Genomic DNA, 19,299 nt, shown 5'->3' with positions numbered 1-19,299 from the left:
ATGGTGTGTGTGTTATGGGCCAGCAATGACCGCATGTGTGTGATCAGGCGTGTGACGGGCGGCAGTGAGCACATGTGTGTGTGATCAGGCATGTGATGGGCAGTGGTGAGCACATGAGTGTGTGATCAGGCGTGTGACAGGTGGCAGTGAGCACGTGTGTGTGATGACGCACATGTGACAGGCCAGCAGTGAGGACACAGGTGTGATGGTGTGTGTGTTATGGGCCAGCAATGACCACGTGTGTGTGATCAGGCGTGTGACGGGCGGCAGTGAGCACATGTGTGTGTGATCAGGCATGTGATGGGCAGTGGTGAGCACATGAGTGTGTGATCAGGCATGTGACAGGTGGCGGGGAGCACGTGTGTGTGATCAGGCGTGTGACAGGCGGCGGTGAGCATGTGTGTGTGATCAGGCATGTGACAGGTGGCAGTGAGCACGTGTGTGTGATGACGCACATGTGACAGGCCAGCAGTGAGGACACAGGTGTGATGGTGTGTGTGTTATGGGCCAGCAATGACCGCGTGTGTGTGATCAGGCGTGTGATGGGCGGCAGTGAGCACATGTGTGTGTGATCAGGCATGTGACAGGTGGCAGTGAGCACGTGTGTGTGATCAGGCGTGCGACAGGTGGCAGTGAGCATGTGTGTGTGATCAGGCATGTGATGGGCAGTGGTGAGCACATGAGTGTGTGATCAGGCATGTGACAGGTGGCAGTGAGCACGTGTGTGTGATGACGCACATGTGACAGGCCAGCAGTGAGGACACAGGTGTGATGGTGTGTGTGTTATGGGCCAGCAATGACCGCATGTGTGTGATCAGGCGTGTGACGGGCGGCAGTGAGCACATGTGTGTGTGATCAGGCATGTGATGGGCAGTGGTGAGCACATGAGTGTGTGATCAGGCGTGTGACAGGTGGCAGTGAGCACGTGTGTGTGATGACGCACATGTGACAGGCCAGCAGTGAGGACACAGGTGTGATGGTGTGTGTGTTATGGGCCAGCAATGACCACGTGTGTGTGATCAGGCGTGTGACGGGCGGCAGTGAGCACATGTGTGTGTGATCAGGCATGTGATGGGCAGTGGTGAGCACATGAGTGTGTGATCAGGCATGTGACAGGTGGCAGTGAGCACGTGTGTGTGATCAGGCGTGTGACAGGCGGCGGTGAGCATGTGTGTGTGATCAGGCATGTGATGGGCAGTGGGGAGCATGCGTGTGTGTGTGATCAGGCATGTGACAGTTGGCAGGGCAGCTGTGAGCACGTGTGTGTGTGATCAGGCATGTTAAGGGCAGCAGTGAGCACAAGTGTGTGATCAGGCGTGTGAGGGGCAGCGGTGAGCACGTGTGTGTGATCAGGCGTGTGAGGGGTGGTGGTGAGCATGTGTGTGTGATCAGGCATGTGACAAGTGGCAGTGAGCACGTGTGTGATCAGGCATGCGGTGGGCAATGGTCAGCACGTGTGTGTGATCAGGCGTGTGATGAGCAGTGGTAAGCATGTGTGTATGTGATCAGGCGTGTGACAGGTGGTGGTGAGCACATGTGTGTGATTAAGTGTGTGATGGGCGGTGGTGAGCATGTGTGTGATCAGGCATGTGATGGGCGGTGGTGAGTACGTGTGTGTGATCAGGCGTGTAAAGGGCAGTGGTGAGCATGTGAGACAGGCATGTGTGATGGGCAGTGGTGCGCACGTGTGTGATTAGGCATGTAAAGGGCAGCAGTGAGCATGTGTGTGTGTGATCAGGTGTGTGACAGGTGGTAGTGAGCACGTGTGTGTGATCAGGCGTGTGACAGGCGGTAGTGAGCATGTGTGTGTGATCAGGCGTGTGACAGGCGGTAGTGAGCACGTGTGTGTGATTAAGTGTGTGACGGGTAGCAGTGAGCATGTGTGTGTGAGATCAGGCATGTTAAGGGTGGCAGTGAGCACAAGTGTGTGATGAGGCATGTGACGGGCAGCAGTGAGCACGTGTGTGTGATCTGGCGTGTGACGGGAGGTGGTGACCGTGTGTGTGATCAGGCATGTGATGGGCAGTGCTGAGCACGTGTGTGTGTGATCAGGCATTTGACGGGTAGCAGTGAGCACGTGTGTGATCTGGCGTGTGACGGCGGTGGTGACCATGTGTGTGATCAGGCATGTGGTGGGCAGTGCTGAGCACGTGTGTGTGTGAGCAGGCGTTTGACGGGTAGTAGTGAGCATGTGTGTGTGATTAGGCGTGTGACTGGTGGCAGTGAGCACGTGTGTGTGATCAGGTGTGTGATGGGCGGTGGTGAGCACGTGTGTGTGTGATCAGGTGTGTGATAGGCAGTGATGATCATGTGTGTGTGTGATCAGGTGTATGAAGGGTGGTGGTGAGCACATGTGATGGGCAGCGGTGAGCATGTGTGTGATCAGGTGTGTGACAGGTGACAGTGAGCACGTGTGTGTGTGATAAGGTGTGTGATGGGCGGCGGTGAGCATGTGTGTATGTTCAGGCGTGTTATGGGTGGCGGTGAGCACGTGTGTGGGTGATCAAATGTGTGACGGGTGGCAGTGAGCACGTGTGTGTGATCAGGCGTGTGACGGGCGGCAGTGAGCACGTGTGTGATCAGGTGTGTGAACAGTGGCAGTGCGTACGTGAGTGTGATTAGGCATGTGACGGGTGGTGGTGAACACGTGTGACAGGCGGCGGTGAGCACATGTGTGATCAGGTGTGTGATGGGTGACGGTGAGCATGTGTGTCTGATCAGGTATGTGACGGGCAGCAGTGAGCACGTGTGTGTCATCAGGCATGTGACAGGTGGAGGTGAGCATGTGTGTGTGTGATCAGGTGTGTGATGGGAGGTGGTAAGCATGTGTGTGTGTGATCAGGCGTGTGACGGGTGGTGGTGAGCATGTGTGTATGTGATCAGGCATGTGACAGGCAGTGGTGAGCACATGTGTGTGTCATCAGGCGTGTGAAGGGTAGCAATGAGCACATGTGTGTGATCAGAGGTGTGTCAAATGGCAGTAAGCACGTGTGTGTGATCAGGCATATGATGGGCGGTGGTGAGCACGTGTGTGTGTGATCAGGTGTGTGAAGGGTGGCGGTGAGCACGTGTGTGTGCTCAGATGTGTGACAGGCGGTGATGAACCCATGTGTGTGTCATCAGGCGTGTGACGGGCAGTGGTGAGCACGTGTGTGATCAGGCGTGTGACGGGAGGTGGTGAGCACGTCTGTGTGTGTGATCAGGTGTGTGAAGGGTGGCAGTGAGCACATGTGATAGGCGGCAGTGAGCACATGTGTGTGTCATCAGGTGTGTGACAGGCAGCAGTGAGCACGTGTATGATCAGGTGTGTGACAAGCGGTGGTGAACACATCTGTGTGTCATCAGGTGTGTGACGGGTGGTAGTGAGCGCGTGTGTGTGTGTGTCATCCGGTGTGTGACAAGTGGCGGTGAGCACGTGTGTATGTGATTAGGCGTGTGATGGGTGGTGGTGAGCACGTGTGTGTGTCATCAGGTGTGTCACGGGCGGGTGTCAGCACGTGTGTGATCAGGCATGTGACAGGCGGTGGTGAGCATGTGTGTATGTGATTAGGCATGTGACAGGTGGTGGTGAGCATGTGTGTGTGTCATCAAGTGTGTGACGGGCGGCGGTGAGCACATGTGTGATCAGGTGTGTGATGGGGGGCGGTGAGCACGTGTGTATGTGATTAGGGGTGTGACGGGTGGTGGTGAGCACATGTGTGTGTCATCAGGTGCATGACGGGCAGCGGTGAGCACGTGTGTATGTGAATAGGCGTGTGACAGGTGGCAGTGAGCACATGTGTGTGTCATCAGGCGTGTGACAGGCGGCAGTGAGCACGAGTGTGTGTCATCAGGTGCGTGACAGGCAGCGGTGAACACGTGTGTATGTGATTAGGCGTGTGACAGGTGGTGAGCACATGTGTGTGTCATCAGGCGTGTGACAGGCGGCAGTGAGCACGTGTGTGTGTCATCAGGTGCGTGACAGGCAGCGGTGAACACGTGTGTATGTGATTAGGCGTGGGATGGGTGGCAGTGAGCACGTGTGTGTGTCATCAGGTGTGTGACGGGCAGTGGTGAGCATGTGTGTGTGTCATCAGGTGTGTGCTAGGTGGCGGTGAGCACGTGTGTGTGTGATCTGGTGTGTGACAGGCGGCAGTGAACACGTGTGACGGGCATATATGGCCGGCACACCTGTCGGCTGGGCACACAGGGCAGCACAGAGCTGTGGCCAGTGTTGTCCTGACCCTGTGGGGACACTCAGCCCCTGATGGCCCCAGCAGCGTGTGTCGCGCCCGCATCCAGCCCACGTCCCCTGCGGTGGGCGGTACCTGCACAGAGTTCTTCCCCAGGGCAACCATCTCAAACAGGGTCACCTCTGCGGTGATGGCCACTTTCCTCTTGCGGTACTTCCGCGGGGGCCGCCCTCGCCGGCAGGTGCCCTGCCCACGGGCATCCTGGGCCCCCGAGGTTGCTCCCTGAGCCTGAAACCAAAGAGTGGGATGTGACGGGCTGCACCGCACACCCTGTGTCCCGGGCAGGTGAGGAGGGTGTAGCCCCCCACACACACCCGGGGACGCAGGGGTGCACCGTGGTGGCCCTAGGCAGGAACCCTGGACCATCGGGAGCACACAGCTATGAAGGAGACCTGGACATTCAGGAGACAACTGGCCGCACCCCCTGGGGGTGCCCACCTGTCACCATGTGCTCACACTTTCACACCAAATAGCTCTCAGCTCCTCATGGCCTGTCCTGTACCCGCTGCAAGGGGTCCATGATCACCTGAGACCCTGGGCAGGGAGGGGGCTTCAGGCACCTGGAACGGAGGGTGCAGGAGCAACCCCAGACCCCCAGGTGGGGGGATCAATGCCAGGGAGCAGGGAGGGTTTCCCCAGACCCCCAGGCAGGGGCATCGATGCCAGGGAGCAGCGAGGGGACACTGAGCCTGAAGAGGGGAGCAGGAGTCATCGTGTCTGAGGACGGTCAGGGGGTGGGAACACTGTGTCCAAGGTCAGGGGATAGGATGCCATATCCATGGTTGGGGGAGGGGACGCCGTGTCCAAGCATGGGGAGGGGACGCCGTGTCCATGGTCGGGGAGGGGACTCCGTGTCCATGGTCGGGGATGATGCTGTGTCCGAGGATGGGGGAGAGGACGCCGTGTCCATGGTTGGGGGAGGGTACTCCATGTCCGTGGTTGGGGGAGGGGACGCCGTGTCCAAGGACGAGGGAGGGGATGCTATGTCCGAGGATGGGGGAGGGAAGGAACACCCCATCTGCGGACACAGGAGAGGACACCACCTCCAAAGACCAACAGTGGAAGTGCGCTGGCCTGCAGGGCCCTGGTGGGCCTGGGGTTTGGTGGGCAGGCAGTAGAGAGAAGCCTCCAGGACCCAGTCCTCAAGCTGGCAGCACCTGGCCCGGCACAGGGGAGCACAGCACCACCCAGCCCGCCCAGCCCTCCCCACAGTGGTCAATACCGGTATGGAGCCCCTCCTCCCGGACATCACCTCAAAGAAGGTCACCATGGAGATGAACTGGCCAGCCTCGTTCCTGTACCTCCTGCGTGTGGCCCGCCCACGCCGTCGGAATCCAATCCCACTGACATCCCGGATCCCTGAGGGTCCTTCCTGCACCTACAGCCAGAGAGCAGGATGGGAAGGGCCAGGAAATGGTGCTAAGTGGAGGCCAGCTTAATGAGAGGACCCCTTAACTCCAGGACCCAGGGGGCAGGAAGTGTCCACTAGAACTGCCCATCCCCACCAGGGGCCCCCGGGAGAGGAGGGTGGCCACCCCATGTCACCCACCGCTGCTGCAGGACAGAGGTCTCGGCCAGGATCTCTGACTGTCATCACGCCCTCAGCTGGGTGCTCAGACACAAGCCTCCGCTGCCACAAACCACCAGTGTCCTGGGGACAGCAAGCCATCTTAAACCCCATCCTGAGGACTGTCTCTCAGGGATATGGGGTTCCCATCACCCCACTGGTCAGAGCCCCAGATAGAGATGGGGAGCTCAGGCCAGTGACCAGCAAGGCTGGGGGAGGTAAGACCCATGATATGAGCCGGCTCTCCCTGTCCTTCTGGGAGGGGTGGGCCCAGTGGCCCCGCAGAAGCAGGACTGAGACCACCACAGCCTCAAGGGGCACAGGGAGAGTAACCCAGAACCAAGGGTCACATGTGCAGACAGCAGAACTTGGGCGTCACTCCTGGGCACACCTGCCCAATAGAGCATGGCCTTCCCTAGTGGGATGCTGCTACTGCATGGGGACCAGCGCAGATACAGTGAAAGAACCACGGCCATGCCTGTCCTGACTCGATGCTCCCCTGCCCACTAGCGTCCGACCCACCAGGGGCTCACGGATACCGTGAGCCCATAAGGGCCATCCTGGGGCACAGATGGTCTTCAGGACAAGTGTGCCCACTTGTGGGTGCCCCACACCCCTGCATCCCTACACTGTGGGCCTCTGTGACACCACCACATGACAGTCTTCCACAAACGAGAACATCTGAGGGCTGTAGTACTAGGCTGGCTGGCCCACTGATAACCTCACCACAACACACATCTGGTTCTGCTTGTAGGAACCCCACACTGATATGTGTGCACACTGAAGGCTGTGCCTCAGCAACACGCTGGAGATAGATTGGCATGTCCTCAAACTTAAAAGTGAATTTAGCAAGGCCAATTCAAGGTCAGTTTAATAAAATCAATCATATTTCTAAAAACAAGCAATGAAAACCTGGATACTGAAATTAAAAAAAAAAAAAAACAAGAAAACAGTAGCTATTACAACAGTTCCCCCAAAATGGAATACTTAGATATCAACCTAACAAAATAGGTGTAGGATATGTGTATTGAAAACTACAAGATTTTGATGAAAAAAATCAAATAAGGCTTTCAGAAACAGTGAGCTATACCATGTTCATGGAATGGAATGGAGAAATGGATCATTCTGCAACAGCTGGAGATTCAATACTGAACTCTTAATAAAGGACAGAACAACCAGACAGAAGACCAGTGAGGACAAACAAGACTTAACAAACCAACTAGATCTAAGACACATATACTGAACCCTCCACCCAGCAACAGCACACACCTTCTGCTCATGTGTTCTTAGCACATTCCCCAGAATACACTACACGTTAGACCACCAATGAAGTCTTATTAGATTTCAAAAGACAGATAACATACAAAGTATCTTCTCTGACCACAACAGTATGAAGTAGAAATCAATAACAGAAGGAAAACTGGAAAATTCACAAAACTATGAAAGAACAAGTGGTTCAGAGAAGAAATCACAAGGGAGATTAGAAAATATCTAGGGACAGGGACTTCAAGCTGTATCACAAAGCTGTAATCATCAAGACTATGGTACTGGCACGAAAACAGACAATCAATGGAACAGAACAGAGAATCCAGAAATGGACCCACAAACGTATGGCCAACTAATCTTTGACAAAGCAGGAAAGAACATCCGATGGAATAAAGACAGTCTCTTCAGCAAGTGGTGCTGGGAAAACTGGACGGCGACACGCAGAAGAACGAACCTGGACCACTTTCTTACACCAGACACAAAAATAAACTCAAAATGGATGAAAGGCCTAAGTGTGAGACAGGAAGCCATCAAAATCCTCAAGGAGAAAGCAGGCAAAAACCTCTTTGATCTTGGCCGCAGCAACTTCTTACTCAACACATCTCCGGAGGCAAGGGAAACAAAAGCAAAAATGAGCTACTGGGACCTCATCAAAATAAAAAGCTTTTGCACAGCGAAGGAAACAATCAGCAAAACTAAAAGGCAACCGACAGAATGGGAGAAGATATTTGCAAATGACATATCAGATAAAGGGTTAGTATCCAAAATCTATAAAGAACTTATCAAACTCAACACCCAAAACAACAAATAATCCAGTGAAGAAATGGGCAAAGACATGAATAGACACTTCTCTAAAGAAGACATCCAGATGGCCAACCGACACAGGAAAAAATGCTCAACTTCACTCATCATCAGGGAAATACAAATCCAAACCACAATGAGATACCACCTTACACCTGTCAGAATGGCTCACATGAACAACTCAGGCGACAACAGGTGTTGGCGAGGATGTGGAGAAAGAGGATCTCTTTTGGATTGTTGGTGGGAATGCAAGCTGGTGCAGCCTCTCTGGAAAACAGTATGGAGGTTCCTCAAAAAAACTAAAAATAGAACTACCCCAGGACCCAGCAAATGCACTACTAGGCATTTATCCAAGGGATACAGGTGTGCTGTTTCAAAGGGACACGTGCACCCCCATGTTTATAGCAGCACTATGAACAATAGACAAAGTATGGAAAGAGCCCAAATGTCCACCAATGGATGAATGGATAAAGAAGAGGTGGTTTATATATATACAATGGAGTATTACTCATCAATCAAAAAGAATGAAATCTTGGATGGGACTAGAGGGTATTATGCTAAGTGAAATTAGTCAGAGAAAGACAAATTATCATATGACTTCCCTCATATGAGGACTTTAAGATATAAAACAGATGAACACAAGGGAAGGGAAGCAAAAGTAATATAAAAAACAGGCAGGGGGACAAAACGTAAGAGACTCTTAAATATGGAAAACAAACAGAGGGTTACTGGAGGTGTTGTGGGAGGGGAGATGGGCTAAATGGGTAAGTGGCATTAAGGAATCTACTCCTGAAATCATTGTTGCGCTATATGCTAACTAACTTGGGTGTAAATTTAAAAAATAAAAAATAAATTAATTTTTTTAAAAAAGAAAAGGAAAAGAAAATATTTAGGGACAAATGCAAATGAAAATCAACATAACTAAAGCTTTTGGAATGGTGGGAAAGTGGTGCTAATGGGAAATTTACAGGTGTAAATGTTGGCACCAAAAACCAAGAAAGATCTTAGATCAACAACACAACTTTACAACTTGAGGAATGAGAAAAAGAACGTCAAATTAAATCCAAAGGTAGCAGAAGGAAGGACCTAACAAAGAATTAAAACGGAGATAAACACAATAGGTAATGGAAAAACAATGGAGAAGAACCAATGAAACCAAAAGCTGGTTCTTCAAAAAGATAACAGATTTGGGGTGCCTGTCTGGCTCAGTTGGAAAAGCATGGAACTCTTAACCTTGGGGTTGTGAGTTCAAGCCCCACATTGGGTGTAGAGATTACTTAAATAAATAAAACTTAAAATAAAAAAGATAACCGTTAACAAACCTTTAGCTTAGATGGGCTAAGGGCAAAAGAGTAAAGATTCAAATTACGAAAATCGGGACTGAAAGTGGGGGCATTATTACAGATTCCACAGAAACAGGTTTATAACATCACAGCAGCAAACGGGATGACGTATATGAAATAGACAAATTCCTAGAAACACAAAACCTAGTAAGACTAAGTCACACAGAAATAGAAAATCTGAAAAGAAAAGCTTTTAACCTGAAGACTTCACTGAGGAATTCTACCAAAGGATTTTAGGAAAACTAACACCAATCCTTCTCAAACTTTTCCAAACATTGAAGAGGGGGGGGAACACTTGCCAACTCATTCCAGAAAGCCAGCATTCCTCAGATTCCAAAGCCAGACAGACGCTACAAGGAAACCACACGGACATCCCTCATGAACACTGATGTAAAAATCCTCAACAAGATACCAGCGAACGGAACTCAGAGGACTAGACAGCATGACCAAGCGGGACTTATTCCTAGAATACAAGGTTGGTCTGACATACAAAAACTGATCATCGTAAGGCACCATGTCAACAGGATTAAGGAAAAATATCACATGATCAACTCAACAGGTTCAGAAAAAGTATCGGACAGAATTCAACACCCTTTCATAATAAAAACATTTAAAAAATAAAATTAACTAAGAATAGAAGGAAAGTATCTCAATGTAATCAAAGCCATCTAGAGCTTTGTAAATATTTATGCCCCCAACTTGGAACACCTAAGTATATAAATCAATTAATAACAAACATAAAGAAACCCATTGAGGGGCGCCTGGGTGGCTCAGTCGGTTGGGCGTCCGACTTCAGCTCAGGTCACGATCTCGCCGTCTGTGAGTTCGAGCCCCGCATCGGGCTCTGGGCTGATGGCTCAGAGCCTGGAGCCTGCTTCTGATTCTGTGTCTCCCTCTCTCTCTGCCCCTCCTCCATTCATGCTCTGTCTCTCTCTGTCTCAAAAATAAATAAAACGTTAAAAAAAATTTTTTTTAAAAAAAGAAACCCATTGATAACATTTCAATAATAGTAGGGGACTTTGACAATAGCATCAAAAAGAATAAAATACTTAAGTGTTACCCGAGATGGTGAAAGATTTGTACAATGAAAAGTACAAAACATTGCCGGAAGAAATTAAAGAAGATGTACAGAAATGGAAATGCATCCCACCTTCATGGACTGAAAGACTTCAGAGGATTAGAATGTGAACGTGACCCAAAGTGATCTGGATTCGGTGCACTCCCAATCAACATCTCTGCCTACGTTTTGCTAGATATTAGTAAGCTGATTCTAAAATGTATAGAAAGAAAAAGGAACTCGAACAGCCAAAGTAACGTTCAAAAACAACAACATTGGAGGATTCGCACTCATTTCAAACGTTAGTATAAAGCCATAGACAATCAAGACTGTGTGGTAGTCGGCAAAAGGATATCCCGTAGATCAGTGGAACAGGACAGAGTCCAGAAGTAGAAGCACGCAAATATGGTCAACTGACCTTTTCTAAAATTGCTAAGGCAACTCCACCGAAAGAAGATAATCTGCTTAAAAATACGGTACTGAACAGGGGCTCTTGGGGGGCTCAGTCGGTTAAGCTTCCGACTTGGGCTGAGGTCATGATCTCACGGTTCGTGGGTTCGAGCCCCGCGTCCGGCTCTGTGCTGACAGCTCGGAGCCTGGAGCCTGCTTCGGACTCTGTGTCTCCCACTCTCTGCCCCTCCCCTGGTCCACATTCTCTCTCTCTCTCTCTCTCTCTCTCTCTCTGCCCCTCCCCGTGCTCATGCTCTCTCTTTCCCTCTCTCAAAAATATTTTTAAAAAAGAACTCTCAAAAAAATTAAGTTCATTAAAAAAGAAGTCTCAAAACTCAACAACAAACCACTCAATAGAGGAGAGTCACAAACGATTTTAACAGAGTCCTCGCCTGAAGATACACACAGGTGGGGCCCTTAGTGGACGACACTCACGTCATTAGGCACTAGGGAAGGGGAACTGCAAACCCACCGCCATTAGAACGTTCACGTGTGCCTACCAGTCACCGTGCCGCTGGCATTTACCCGAGAGAAACAGAGGCATCTTTCCGCACGAAGGCTTGTGCACAAATGTTCCCGGCAGCTTTATCAGGGATAAGGAAACCTCCCAACAACCCAAATGTCCTGTCCACAGTAAACGGACACACAGACGGTGGTCGGTCCACAGGTGCAGCAACCACTCTGTAATAAAAGGAATGAACCGGGGCGCCTGGGGGCCTCGGGCAGTTAAGCCTGTGACTCTTGGTTTTGGTTGGGGTCGTGATCTCCTGGCTCACGACATCGAGGCTTGCTTCGGGCTCTGCCCTGATGCTGCCTGGGATTCTCTGTCCCCCCCCCCCCACACACACCCCGTCCCTCCCCTGCCCACAGTCTCTCTTTCTCAAAATAAATAAACTTTTAAAAAGTAAAAAATAAAGAAAATACAGGAATGAACTACCGACCCATTCCAATATGGTTGAATGCGAACATACTTAATTATGCTGAGTGAATGATGCCCGAGCACCAAGAAAAAGAAATCGTAGTGCGTGAGTCCCTGTATATAACCCTCTAGGAAATGCACACAGTGTCACGGTCAGGGACAGGGCAGACTGGAGTGGGTGTGGAGAGGTGTTGGGTCTGCCACTGCGAAGGCTTACAAGATCTGGAGGGGGCAGGAGGGGTGGAGATAGTCATCATCCTGATGGCGGTGATGCCCAGAAGGTGTCCACGTGTGTTAAACCACACACTTTCAATACGTGTTTATTTCATACCAAGTGTTTGAAAACAATTTTTTAATGTTTATTTATTTTTGAGAGAGAGAGAGAGAGAGAGAGAGAGAGAGTGCAGGCAGGGGAGGGGCAGAGAGAGAGGGAGACACGGAATCCGAAGCGGGCTCCGGGCTCCGAGCCGTCAGCACAGAGCCCCACTCGGGGCTCAGACTCAACGAGCCGTGAGATCATGACGTGAGCCGAGTCGGATGCTTCACCGACTAAGCCACCCGGGTGCCCCTCACACCAAGCGTCTGAAACAAAAACGAGCTTGACTCTCCAGGACCAGCACGAATAAATTAAAAACGGCACGTATTTTGGTCGTGGGGAGGGGGACACAGCAGGATCAGGGGAGGAGACCACCAAGTGGAGCCCCAGAAGCACAATGTGTGGCCAGTAAACAGCCAACCGCAGTGCTACGAATGCGTCCTGGGGACACAGCCCTGGGGGGCTTTGCATGCGCCCGGACACGCATGACCCCTGACGTCGTGCCGGCTTAAAGCCACGGGGGCCTCAGTCTAACCTGCCCGTCTGCGTGCTCCTGAGCCAACTCTGCAGACTCGCACGCACATTCGAGGCCACGATGACCAACCCTCACCATCTCAGGTCCCGAGCAGCCACCCCAGCTACAGTCGGGCCGCCACGTATTTTCATTCTCAAGTCAGGAGTGACTGGAAAACAGTAACCTCACGACACTGTGGTCGCACCCCCGTGTATACATGACAAACCCAGTTAACGTTAGGGGTTATTAACTAAACTCCTACGTGGCCGACAGACCACCCTGTGGTCTGTGATTGCTGTCTACACAGCAATGCAAACTCACTCCAAGGATACTCAGGAGACAGGTGAAACTTACAAATCTTGTTTCCTATTTTGTTTGTTTCTGCTATTTTTTTTTTTTTAGTAGGTTCTACACCCAACATGGGACTCGAACTCACAACCCTGAGATGAAGAGTTGCATGCTTGGGGGTGGGGCGCCTGGGTAGTTCCGTCGGTTGAGCGTCCGACTCTGGCTCGGGTCCTGATCTCACGGTTGGTGGGTTCGAGCCTCGAGTGGAGCTCTGTGCTGAGGGCTGGGAGCCTGGAGCCCCTTCTGATTCTGTGTCTCCCTCTCTCTCTGCCCCTCCCCTGCCTGCACTCTGTCTCTCTCTCTCTCTCTCTCTCAAATCTCTCAAAAATAAATAAACATTAAACAAATAACAACAAAAACAGAAGAGTTGCATGGTGTGGCAACTGATCCAGCCAGGCACATCCTTAAGCCTAAAATTTCATAAGATGAAAAAAAGAAATTATAAAACAATATATACAATTTGAACTCATTTTTTATTAAATTTTAGGATATATATATGCACATGCGTGCATGCAGATATGCAAATACACACATGCGTGCATACAGATATGCAAATACACACATGCGTGTGTGTGTGTGTGTACGTGCATAAAAAGCCTGGAAGAGGGACACGTGGCTGGTACACGACGCTTGCTCTCACGTTGTGAGTTCGAATCCCAGTTTGGACACAGAGATGGCTTTAAGAAAAAAAAAAACTAGAAGAATATTCAGGAAAATATATTTTTTTAATTTCTTTAATGTTTAATTTATTTTTGAGAGAGACAGAGAGAGACAGAGCGTGAGCAGGGCAGAGGCAGAGAGCGAGGGAGACACGGAATCCGAAGCAGGATCCAGGCTCCGAGCCGTCAGCACAGAGCCCGACGCGGGGCTCGAACTCACGCGAGATCACGCGAGATCATGACCTGAGCCCAAGTGGGGGGGGCTCAACCGACCGAGCCACGCAGGTGCCCCTGTAGCAAAATGTTACTAGTGACCGCTGTCGGGACAGATTATAAGGGATCCGTGTTTTTCTCCCGCGTTCCTGTCTACACCTTGCCATCTGCATGAACGTGTCACTCCCTCCCCCCCCCCCCCGAGGGAAACACGCAGCTTAGGCCCACGTAACCAGCGTGTATCAGCGTGGCCACGGATTCCGCCAGCACGCGCACTTACCGGCACGGTGTCCTGGCCACCGCCATCGCACACGGGCATCAGGTTCCCCTCCTCTTGGCCAGACCTTTCGCTGAGACACGAGAAAAGTCAGACTGCTGCGTGGAGCCCTTGAGGCTGCAAGCCACGTAATGACACAGCCACCCCCCCACTCGCTCGGTGAGTCTTTCCCGAGCTACAGGCAGTTCCACACGCTGGGGCTTTTCAGCACACGCTCTTAAAATTCGACGTTTTTAAATTGTTGTCGGCAGAGGAAAGAAAGCACCCAAAGTCAGACAATGCCAAGAAATGGGGAGTGGCTCGGCTCACAGAGGGGACAAAACAGTCCGTCTCCGCATGCTTGGGAAGGGGGTTAAACGACCGGCGGCCCCTGATTCCCACTGCGCCCGGTTCGGGGCTTCTGACACACCAGGGCACATCTCCCCATCCCATCCACGATGTCTCTTTAACAACCACGGGTGTTTGAGACTCGGGAAAATGGAACACTTTCCACGCGAAGGCAAAACACGAGCGGTTTTTCCACACGGCTGTGCGAGCCCCCTCCCACCGTGTTGTGTTCACCGCGCCACGACCCCAGGCGACTGGCACCTGTCTCCTCTCTCCCCTACTTCTTCCTACAGCCTCAACACCATTTTCACGCCAACATCTACGCCGTTTATCACACACACTAGACGTCTCGAGGGCTGTCTGCTGAATCAAGTCTGCAGACAGCTTTGGGTTTGCACGGAGGTGAGGTTGTAGGATGAACTTACTTGGCAGGAAACCGTCTACCACCCCCCTCAGCAGCCTCGGGGCATAGTGTCAATAGTGAAGGAGTAAAAAAAAAAAAATGCGTTACCTCATTATCGAGCGTTAATCCTCACCGTCGTCCCTCCCCAAGCCACCCCCAGAAACCGCCGGGCAGGCAGGCTCCAGGGGACAGCGCTGGCGATGCGGCCCGGACGGCGACGGGGACCGAGGAAGCGGAGAGGTCTGAGTGCGGCGAAGAACCTGGCGCCCCGCGCAGCCCTGGAAACGCGAGCTCCGGTAGGTCTGCTCGCCCAAGTAAGACTGCACTCCGTCTACAGGAGGCAGGGCTTGGAGGAGGGGACCTGCCCGAATCTTACGCCAGGGGGCGTCACAGGACCACAGCGAGCTCCTGTGCGGTCGCCAGCCGGCCTCCCGCTGCAGAGGAGCTTCGCCCCAGGATCTCAGAGCAAGGCCCCGCAGAGACACCCTCCCCGGGACACAAGGCCCCGTGCTTTCTCCGCGGACTCACTGGTGCCCGTGCCCTGTGCTGGCGGTCGGAAGCCGTGGGACGGGGCGGAGGGCTGGGGGACCGGCCCCGGAACGATCTACGCCATCAGCACACACACACTCGTGCGTTCGTTACTGTAGGTTCTAATCCACACTCTGATTCCATCAGCAAGGAAATGGCACCCAGGACTCACGGCCCGTGGGGGCGTCACTGGCGACACCGGGTCGAGATCCCAAGCTCGCCCGTTTTCTTTGAGACAGACGCACGACAGCTCAACTCAATTCCACCCGTGCCCGACGTGGTCACGCTGGCTCGGGGGGGGGGGGGGGCACAGGACAGTTCCTACCACCTCAGACGTTCCTCTCAATCCCCCACCCCCGTTCGGACACAGCAACCAGGCCTCCCCTGCCTCTTCGGGCTACGTGTCCCTACGTGTCCCCTCCTTCGTTGTGCATGTTAGAATGACGAGCTGCACCATCATCGGAATATCGGAAAGGCCGTGGCTTTCCGCAGACCCTTAAAAAGGAACACTTCCATTAAACCTGCTCTTCTGTGAAAACAAGAACCCCCTAGTGACAGCCGGGATCCATGTGACGACCCTTTCGACACCACGCATTCTGAATTTCTCCTGGAGGATATACTGGTAACAGTCTGAACGGGAGGGGCCCTCCCTTCCAACAGCCCACCTCTCACCCTCCTGGGCCCACTGGCCTCTGCATTCACCACATTCGCCAGCCAGCTTCTGATCCCCAAGCAGGTCCTGGGACCCCCAGGGACACACCCAGGCTAGCAGCACAGACTTCAGAATCCCCCCCCCGCCCCCGCCCCCGCCCCCGGCCGTCACCAGGCCAAATTCAGACCCCCAAGCAGCGCTGGGGAAGAAGCCCAAAGTCAGCACCACGTGCCCAAGGCAGAGTATGGGACCCATGCGACTGAACACGAACCCCCGTAGCAGTGTACGACCTGAGATCATGGACTCAGACATGCCAGGCAAAGTTTGAGGCTCCTCCGAACTGGCGATGACTCCCAACGCAGCGTCTGGGGCCCCTGAGGCCGAGTTGCAGACCCCCAGTGATGGGATGAGACTCTCAAAGCTCCGCTTGGACCCCCAAGGCAGGATGTGGAACCCCGGAATGGGCTTGAACCCCAAGGCAGGATGTGGGACCCCCAGGATGGGCTTGGACCCTCAAGGCAGGATGTGGAACCCCCAGGATGGGCCCGGACCCCCAGGGAAGAATGTGGGACTCCCGGAATGGGCCCAGACCCCCAGGGCAGGATGCAGGACCCCTGGGATGGGCCCGGACCCCCCAAGGCAGGATGTGGGACCCCCGGGATGGGCTTGGACCCCCAAGGCAAGATGTGGGACTCCCAGGGTGGGCTTGGACCCCCAAGGCAGGATATGAGACCCCCAAGGAAGCACTCTGACCCCCAAGGCAGGATGTGGGACCCCCAGGATGAGCTCAGACCCCCAAGGCAGGATGTGGGACTCCCGGGGTGGGCTTGGACCCCCAAGGCAAGATATGGGACTCCCAGGGTGGGCTTGGACCCCCAAGGCAGGATGTGGACCCCCAGGGAAGGATGCAGGACCCCCGGAATGGGCCCAGACCCCCAAGGCAGGATGTGGGACCCCCGAGATGGGCTTGGATCCCCAAGGCAGGATGTGGGACCCCCAGGATGGGCTTGGACCTCAAGGCAGGATGTGAGACTCCAGGGAAGCACTCGGATCTCCAAGGCAGGATTGGGACTCCCATGGCCACACTCGAACTCCCAAGGAAGGATGTGGGATGCCTAGGGGAGCACTTAGACCCCCAAGGCAAGATGTGGGAACCCCCCTGGAGGAGGACTCAGACCATCAAGTCATGCTGTGGGACCCCCCGAGGGAACTCCAACCCGCAAGGCAGGATTGCGTTCCCTGCAGCTGCATTTAGACCCCCAAGGCAGGATGTGGGGCCCCTTTCTGGGGAGCACTCAGACCCCAGGGCAGGATGTCGGACCCCTGGGATGGGCTCAGACATCCACGGCAGGATGTTAGGACCCCTGAGCCGGGCTCAAGCCCCCAAGGCAGGATGTGGGATCCCCGAGATGGGCTCAGACCCCAACACAGGATGTGGGACCCCCGGGATGGGCTCAGACTTTCATGGCAGAATGTTAGGACCCCTGAGATGGGCTCGAACCCCCAAGGCAGGATGTGGGACCCCGAGGACACGCCTGGACCCCAGGCAGGATGTGGGACCCCCCGGGATGGGCTCAGACATCCATGGCAGGATGTTAGGACCCCTGAAATGGGCTCAGACATCCACGGCAGGATGTTAGGACCCCTGAGACGGGCTCAAACTCCCAAGGCAGGATGTGGGACCCCGAGGACACACTTGGACCCCAAGGCAGGATGTGGGACCCCCAGGATGGGCTCAGACATCCATGGCAGGATGTTAGGACCCCTGAGCCGGGCTTAAACCCCCCAGGCAGGATGTGGGACCCCCCGGGATGGGCTCAGACATCCATGGCAGGATGTGGGACCCCCGGGATGGGCTCAGACATTCATGGCAGAATGTTAGGACCCCTGAGATGGGCTCAAACCCCCAAGGCAGGATGTGGGACCCCGAGGACATGCCTGGACCCCAAGGCAGGATGTGGGACCCCCCGGGATGGGCTCAGACATCCATGGCAGGATGTTAGGACCCCTGAAATGGGCTCAGACATCCACGGCAGGATGTTAGGACCCCTGAGACGGGCTCAAACTCCCAAGGCAGGATGTGGGACCCCGAGGACACACTTGGACCCCAAGGCAGGATGTGGGACCCCCAGGATGGGCTCAGACATCCATGGCAGGATGTTAGGACCCCTGAGCCGGGCTTAAACCCCCCAGGCAGGATGTGGGACCCCCGGGATGGGCTCAGACATCCATGGCAGGATGTTAGGACCCCTGAGATGGGCTCAGACATCCACAGCAGGATGTTAGGACCCCTGAGACGAGCTCAAACCCCCAAGGCAGGATGTGGGATCCCCGAGATGGGCTCAGACCCCAAGGCAGGATGTGGGACCCCCGGGATGGGCTCAGACATTCATGGCAGAATGTTAGGACCCCTGAGATGGGCTCAAACCCCCAAGGCAGGATGTGGGACCCCGAGGACATGCCTGGACCCCAAGGCAGGATGTGGGACCCCCCGGGATGGGCTCAGACATCCATGGCAGGATGTTAGGACCCCTGAAATGGGCTCAGACATCCACAGCAGGATGTTAGGACCCCTGAGACGGGCTCAGACCCTCAAGGCAGGATGTGGGACCCCTGGGATGGGCTCAGACCCCAAGGCAGGATGTGAGACCCCCCAGGATGGGCTCAGACATTCATGGCAGAATGTTAGGACCCCTGAGATGGGCTCGAACCCCCAAGGCAGGATGTGGGACCCCGAGGACACGCCTGGACCCCAAGGCAGGATGTGGGACCCCCCGGGATGGGCTCAGACATCCACGGCAGGATGTTAGGACCCCTGAGATGGGCTCAAACCCCCAAGGCAGGATGTGGGATCCCCGAGATGGGCTCAGACCCCAAGGCAGGATGTGGGACCCCCGGGATGGGCTCAGACATTCATGGCAGAATGTTAGGACCCCTGAGATGGGCTCAAACCCCCAAGGCAGGATGTGGGACCCCGAGGACACACTTGGACCCCAAGGCAGGATGTGGGACCCCCAGGATGGGCTCAGACATCCATGGCAGGATGTAGGACCCCTGGGGGAACACTCGGACCCCAAGGCAGGATGTGGAAGCCCCAAGGGAGCACTCTGACCCCTAAGTCATGACGTGGGACCCCCAAGGGAGCACTCCGCCCTCAGGCAGGATGTGAGACCCCCACCACCCCAAGGCAGGATGTGGGACCCTGGGGAGCGCTCAGACCCCAAGGCAGGATTGGGACCCCTGTGGCCACATTCAAACCTCAAGGCAGGATGTGGGGACACCCCACCCCCCACCCCCGTGGAGGATTCAGAGAGTCAGGTCATGACGTGGGACTCCCAAGGGAGCACTCTGACCCACAAGGCAGGATGGGGTCCCATACGGCTGCACTTAGACCCCCAAGACAGGATGTGGGACCCTGGGGGAGCAC

At 54.1% G+C, this 19,299-nt stretch overlaps 1 protein-coding gene across 1 annotated transcript in view; it reads right to left on the bottom strand.

Moving 5' to 3' along the window:
• LOC102968499 (cohesin subunit SA-2-like) overlaps window positions 1-14,101 on the bottom strand; it is a 46,705-nt gene extending 32,604 nt beyond the window's left edge. Inside the window, exons 1-4 of the mRNA XM_042975207.1 lie at window positions 13,966-14,101; window positions 5,782-5,883; window positions 5,485-5,610; window positions 4,308-4,460 (exon numbers count right to left, since the gene is read on the bottom strand). Coding sequence (XP_042831141.1) covers window positions 4,308-4,460; window positions 5,485-5,610; window positions 5,782-5,883; window positions 13,966-14,004 — 420 coding nt within the window. The 5' untranslated portion in view covers window positions 14,005-14,101. The remainder of the gene's footprint in view (window positions 1-4,307; window positions 4,461-5,484; window positions 5,611-5,781; window positions 5,884-13,965) is intronic.
• Window positions 14,102-19,299: the final 5,198 nt, after the last annotated feature.

Source organism: Panthera tigris, chromosome X, assembly GCF_018350195.1.
Source record: "Panthera tigris isolate Pti1 chromosome X, P.tigris_Pti1_mat1.1, whole genome shotgun sequence".
Taxonomy (NCBI): domain Eukaryota; kingdom Metazoa; phylum Chordata; class Mammalia; order Carnivora; family Felidae; genus Panthera; species Panthera tigris.
The sequence above is the reverse complement of the archived record's forward strand: the minus strand, read 5'-3'. Positions and strand labels throughout refer to the sequence as shown.